Source organism: Neomonachus schauinslandi, chromosome 8 (genome assembly GCF_002201575.2).
Source record: "Neomonachus schauinslandi chromosome 8, ASM220157v2, whole genome shotgun sequence".
NCBI classification, from domain to species: domain Eukaryota; kingdom Metazoa; phylum Chordata; class Mammalia; order Carnivora; family Phocidae; genus Neomonachus; species Neomonachus schauinslandi.
This window is the reverse complement of record NC_058410.1, coordinates 101,220,658-101,227,155: the sequence shown is the minus strand read 5'-3', so window position 1 is coordinate 101,227,155 and position 6,498 is coordinate 101,220,658. Positions and strand designations below refer to the sequence as shown.

Here is a 6,498-nt window from a genome sequence, read left to right as displayed (position 1 = left end):
CTCCATATATACCATTGCACCATTGCTCATAATGTTGCCCTATGCAGAATGCCCCATTTGTTGCTCTCATATCCAAATTCTGTTTATAACAGTGTGGTAGACATTAGTACGATTTTTTTTTTAAGATTCTACTTATTTATTTGAGAGAGAGAGAATGAGAGACAGAGAGCATGAGAGGGAGGAGGGTCAGAGGGAGAAGCAGACTCCCTGCCAAGCAGGGAGCCCGATGCGGGACTCGATCCCGGGACTCCAGGATCATGACCTGAGCTGAAGGCAGTTGCTTAACCAACTGAGACACCCAGGCGCCCCAGTACGATTTTTTTTTTACCTCTTCTTAACAATATTCTGACTTGTTTATTGGAGTATCAGCTCTCCCTACTGTACAGTTTTGTTAGGTGGTAAGACCAGCTGTTTGCTTTTCCACTGTAGAAGCTGAGGGGGTCCCCAAAGGCTTCTTTGACTATATCTTTCCTTTTACAGTCCTATACTGTCAAGGGGGAAGTAAGTTGCATAAACTCAGCCAGTTGGGTACTTCTGAGTGAGAATTTGACTCCTGAGTAAATGCCACAAGGACAAGTGAGAGAGTTGTTCATTCAATCCAGCAATGGAATCTGTTCTTATAGCACCAACTTCTATCCCTCTGCAACAGCTTGGATCCCTACCCATTTTAAGGTCGGTCCTTCTGCTTTCCCAGCAACTCTGTGAGCTCTTCTTCTGAACAACAATATCCTTATGATAAAACTTATTTTCCTTAAATCATTTAAAGTTGGTATACTAGCCAGTTCGGGTTTCCATAACAAAATACCACAGACGGAGTGGCTCAATGACAGAAATTTATTTTCTCACAGTTCTGGAGGCTAAAAGTCCACGACTGGGGTACCATCATGGTCAGGTTCTAGCCAGAGTTCTCTTCCTGACTTGCAGATGGCCACTGTCTTACTGTGTCCTCACATGGGAGGTGGGGAGCGGGGCAAGATCTTTCTTCTTATAAGGCTGGAGTCCTATCAGACCCCACCCTTATGACTTCATTTAACCCTAATTACTTCCAAAAGACCCCATCTCCTGACACAGACACATCAGGGGTTAGACCTGCAAGTGAAGGGTAAAGCTTCTAAAGGCCAAGGTACTAGAATAACTGAGAGCGATACTATATCATTAGTATTTAAAATAACTTATGAATCTAATTGGCCAAATGGGAGGGGCTGGTCCCTGGGAGATTGGGCTATTAAGGACAAGCTTCTTTTGACCTTAGGAGGGTATAGCATCTGCCATCACTTTTTAGATCTCAGGTATAGAAATTGTTTTACTACTCATCAATGGATGCATATTTGCCAAGTGTTGTAGACAATTCAGAGAGGAAGTTAAATGGGTTCACTTTAGCCTTTTAGGCACTTTGAGATATTAAAGCGGGGGGTGGGGGGTGCCTGGGTGGCTCGTGGTTAAGCATCTGCCTTCGGCTCAGGTCATGATCCCAGGGTCCTGGGATCGAGCCCCACATCGTGCTCCCTGCTTGGCGGGAAGCCTGCTTCTCTCTCTCCCACTCCCCCTGCTTGTGTTCCCTCTCTCGCTTTGTCTCTCTCTGTCAAATAAATAAATAACATCTTTAAAAAAAATAAATAAAGCAGAGCAGACACCACTACCCTGGAGGCACATTGCCTATTTCTCTGTTTCATATTCTTTTTAGACCTTATCTCTTTGAAGTTTAACTTATTCTGCATTTCCTGTGAAAATTATTTTATGCATTAATACAAACTTTCTGACATCTCAAAATTCAGGTGCTACATGATGGGTGAATCTGTTTCATTTCTCAGCAAATAGGTTTTCCCCATTCCACATTCCCACTCTAATCCCTCACCCAATCTCCAAAGGAAAAAAAAATTAAAAGTAATACATTTTTTGTTTTACATTATATTTTCCTCAAAATACAAACACTTTCATTGAAATTCTCTCAATATTCCTGCAAGGAAGGAAAATGCAGTGTTATTGCCACTTGAAAGCAGTAAAGAAAAAAAAAAGGCTTAGAGTTTATCATGTAGATTTTTGGTGATGTTTCTCCTAATGCTGTCCATGGACCACTAGCATCAGAATAACTGGGAGGCTTGCTCAAAATCCATACTCTGAGTGCTATCCCAACTCTATAAGAACAGAATCTTTCAGAGCAGAATAAGGCATTAATCCTCAGGTGATTTTTGTGTACATTAAAGTTAAGGTATTATATTCTACTTTTGGACAAGGGTTTTGTAGAATGAAAACTTCAAGAGGACAAGCAATTTGGCTTATTCTCCCAGATGTCCCCATCATCTAGAATATTGGCTGACATTCATTTATCACACATTCAGTAATTACTGGTTGAGTAAATAAACAGAAAAGAACATGAAGTCATAGGCTTAAAATAGGACTAACAGGAAATAGGAGGAAGCATTTAAACATGCTAGAATCCTGGCTCCATTGTTTATTGGTGCTTGATCTTGGACAAATACTTAGCCTCCCTGTTCCTCAAAGTTCTCAAGGAGACTATAGTAATAGTACTACTTGCTTAGTTTGTTGTGAAGAATAAATGAATTTAAATACATAGAGTGCTTAGAACAATTCTGGTCTAAAACACTTAAAAACTTTGTCATTTAACAGTAACCAGCCCAAAGCCAGCCAGATCTGACCTAGATTTTCTCACTCCTTCAACACTTATGTATGTGTGTATATATATGTATATATATATATATATGAATGACTTGGCAAACATCAGAAGGTCCTCTCTTTCCAAAATATCTCTTTCACCACACTACTTGGTCTTTCATACAGGGGTAGAAATTTCCACCATTGCAGTCATTTTTCTAAAGTAGATAGGGAAAACAGTGAGCGTTTGCTAGTAAAACAAACACCTGTTACTAAGGATGGACTGGCAATCCCAAACGAAGTTCCCCTTTTTTCCATTAGCTATAATTTCCCCCGTTAACCCCAGCCAAAGATTAATGTGTCAGTGTGCTCGCCAATGAGCAGATTCCAAAAGTCTACCCAGAAATACACCCTTTTTATTTTCTTCCAGAATTTGAGAGACATACTTCTTTTAACCGCTGGGGTTAAAGAGAAAGGGAGTGGAGGAGTGAAGGGGTAAATTTAAAAAAACGACGTGAACACAAAATTTTAAATCCTGAAGACATTCATTTAGAGATTTGTTTTTGTTTTGTTTCTGTTCGATCCAAAGCACTAAACCCCTTCCTGGAATAAGCATTGATTATAACCAATACGAAGACAGGAGCGACCACTGTCCCACAGATCCTGCATCCCAAAGGAAGAACAAACAAACCAAAAGCGGTTTTCTCAAAGTCGACTCCCTAGATCTACATTCGATAATCTTGGCAGCGAGGTAGGGATGGATTGGGACTGAACACGAAACCTTTTCGCAAGAATTTGATTAAGTCAGAAAATTAAAACCAGAAAACTTCCTTGTTTCTTCACCTGGGAGGCGCGTCCTGGGAAAGAAGAGGGCACTTTGTCGCGGGCATTTCAGGTGGGGGCGCTGTGCGAAGTGTCTTTTGAGCCTCTGTCCGGGAGAAAAACAGAAGGTGGAAATAGAATACAGCTGAGATGCAAGAGGGCGTAGAATGAGAAATACGACAAAAGCATCAGAGCTGGGGCGAGGGTAAGAAGGAGAAAGAGGCGCGACTGCCGGGATGTCAGGCTCTTTGTCTTTAAAAGGCTAGCGGGGCCGAGGCGGACGGGACTGGGAGGCGCCAGGAGGCGGGGTCAGCACCGAGCTGGTCTCTGGCCGGGCGTGCCTAAGAAAATCCTGCCCGTCCCGCGCCTTCCGAGCTCAGCGGGAGTTTGCTGCGTGAACCGTTTAAAGAACCAACTAATGAATGAGCCTCCTACTGGGCTGGGGGCCTCGGGGCCCCGCGGGGCTGCGAATCTCGCGGACGCTCCGGGCATCCTGGGGCGCGCCGGGTCCTTTCCACGCAAGCTGGGGCGCGGGGCTCCCCTGGCTCCTGGTGCCCGGAATCCCGCGGTGACGGGGGCGGCAGCGGGGCCGAGGGCGAGCGGAAGTCGAGGCGGCGCTCCCGAGAACAGCGCGGCAGCTGAGAACCTGGACTGTGAGCCGTGGGTCAGAGAGAAAGTGCTGTTTCTTCTGCACCCAGAGAGATGGTTGGGGACTCCAGGGGACCCTGCACGGGAAGAAGTGGCCGGTGGGGAGGACCAGGCGGCCGGAGAGGACCGGGAACCCGACTGCCCGTCTCTCTTTCCACGAGAAAAGCGAATTTCTGGCAGCCGTGTAGACGCTCCCTTCAGAGCCCTGCCGCGGGACCCCGCATCCCCACCCAAGTCCGTGCTTGTGCGGATTGTGGACTATCAGATGACAGAAGAAGTCCTGTGGACCTCATGGACGAAGGGCCAAATGACCGCACGGACCGAGGAGCACTCCATGAGCGCCATCACTTTTCGCACCAACAGGGAGTGAAGCACCAGGCTGTGGGGCGCCGGACTCCGGAGAACCACCGGCTCTCCCTGCATAGGGAGAGGCGCCCCGCGTCCATGCCGCGGGGAGATCACCTCACGGTCCCCAAGGACTGGATTGCCCGAGGACATGAAACAGGAAGGAGGAGCCTTAGAAATGTTGCGGGCTGGTGGATGAGCGATAAGCCTTTAAGAAAATGCTCTTCCGGGAACGCCAACCTGTAATTAACCAACAGCAAGGACCTTTTATAAGGCTGGGGCAGCGCTGCAAGGAGGCAGATGACACTCCAGACAGAATGAAGAACTGTGAGCAACATAATACCTCCTTTGTGTCTTAAATACTGTGACGGTCTCGGGACCTAAGTCATTGGAAGAGGGGAAAGAAAGGTATTTTCAGATTGGTAAATTGTGGGCCATTTGAAATAAGAAAATCTGTTGTTAATTCTCACTTTGCAATACATCTCAAATGATCTCTTTCCCTGCCTCCCCGCTCTCTCTTTAAGACCTAAAATCAGAAGTGAAGTTTGATTCAAAGGGAGTGGGAGTAGATGGGGAGAGAGGCTTGTTTTAAAGCTGAAAAAGAAAGTAAAAAGGAATGGGAAAATTAAAATAAAGCAGCAAGTAAACAAAATCTTTCCTTTTTACTTTCTTCTGATGTGCACATTTTTCTTTTTTTCATTAAGTGTTAGAAAAAAAATAATAACTAGGAAAAGAAGAGGGGGAGAACGGAAGACCCAGCTCTGAAGGTTAAATGCCATTTAAAGGGGCTTTACTACCCCAAAGTATCTAGTCTAGTAAAAATGCTTTTTATCTGGTTTTTATTTATTTTAATATTTTAAATATGGCAGATAAGTCTGATCTAAAGGTAGATAATGTATAGTTTGCCATAAAATAATTGTATATCTTACTTCTGTCCATAGTCTCTTATTAATAACATTTGTATTCAAAACCGGGTTGAAAATACATCTCTCTTGATGCTGTTGGAAAAAAAAAAGTCTCTTGTGCTATTGAAATAAGTCTTTTTATTTGTTCCTCTTTTTTATTAAACACCATTTTTATTAACTCTGTAGTAGTGTGGTCTGGTTTGGGGATCTGTGAGGAGCAAAGCATTCCCTCTAGAGATGAACTGCTTGACTTCAGCACTGCTGAAGGAGTATTTGGTTACAGCAAGAACTAACAGGTTGGGATGCTGGCTTTTGAAGAGTAAACTGTTGAACAGTGCCCCCTACCTCACTCCTCGCTCTGTGCTCTTTATTTTCAGTTTAGAGTTTGAAATGCCCTCAAATATAATCTGTTCACCTCTTGCCTCCTGGCAGACAGGATAGGTAAGATACATCCCTGTATTACAGACGAACCAACCTAGGTGTAGAGGTCATGTGGCTTGGGTAAGTCACACAGCTGGTAATTGCATAGGCTTACTAAGTAGACAAGAATACGATCTTCTCGGGTGCCTGGGTGGCTCAGTTGGTTAAGCGACTGCCTTTGGCTCAGGTCATGATCCTGGAGTCCCTGGATCGAGTCCCGCATCGGGCTCCCTGCTCGGCAGGGAGTCTGCTTCTCCCTCTGACCCTCCCCGCTCTCATGTGCTCTCTCTCATTCTCTCTCTCTCAAATAAATAAAAATCTTTAAAAAAAAAAAAAAGAATACGATCTTCTCCCTTCTAAAGGTTTGAGAATGGCCTTCAGTGGTACTTACTTGAAAGGAGTCAAAAGATGACAGGGCATCCTGGGTTTTCTGACTCATGTTTATGGGACGTGCTAGAAATACCTTAATGCCCATGAGTTCTGCAAGGCCTTTTGGCTGGAGGATCACCACTGGCAGTTCTTAGGACTATGAGACCCACACTTGAGGGAAGAATGCAGCGCCTGACCTCATCTGTGTTCAAAGCTACTTGGTAGTAGAAAAAGTAATATAGGCCCCATGAAGTGAATTATCTTTTCCTCCAACTGCTTTGGCCTCTGTGTGAGGTTAAACTTATTGGCAGATAGTTTTCAGGCCTGACTTGATGAATTTGGTTGTGAGTCATTATATGCCCCCAAGTGATTGAGC

At 44.6% G+C, this 6,498-nt stretch overlaps 1 protein-coding gene across 1 annotated transcript; it reads left to right on the top strand.

Annotated features, from left to right (window-relative positions):
• The first annotated feature begins 3,801 nt into the window (after window positions 1–3,801).
• C8H6orf141 (chromosome 8 C6orf141 homolog) lies at window positions 3,802–4,455 on the top strand. Its single transcript, XM_021692104.1, has one exon. The coding sequence runs from the start codon at window positions 3,854–3,856 to the stop codon at window positions 4,451–4,453; it is 600 nt and encodes a 199-aa protein (XP_021547779.1). The 5' UTR covers window positions 3,802–3,853; the 3' UTR covers window positions 4,454–4,455.
• Window positions 4,456–6,498: the final 2,043 nt, after the last annotated feature.

Excerpts from the sequence above, each read along its gene's own strand:
- C8H6orf141 (XM_021692104.1), top strand. The coding sequence starts at position 3,854 with ATGAATGAGCCTCCTACTGGGCTGGGGGCCTCGGGGCCCCGCGGGGCT.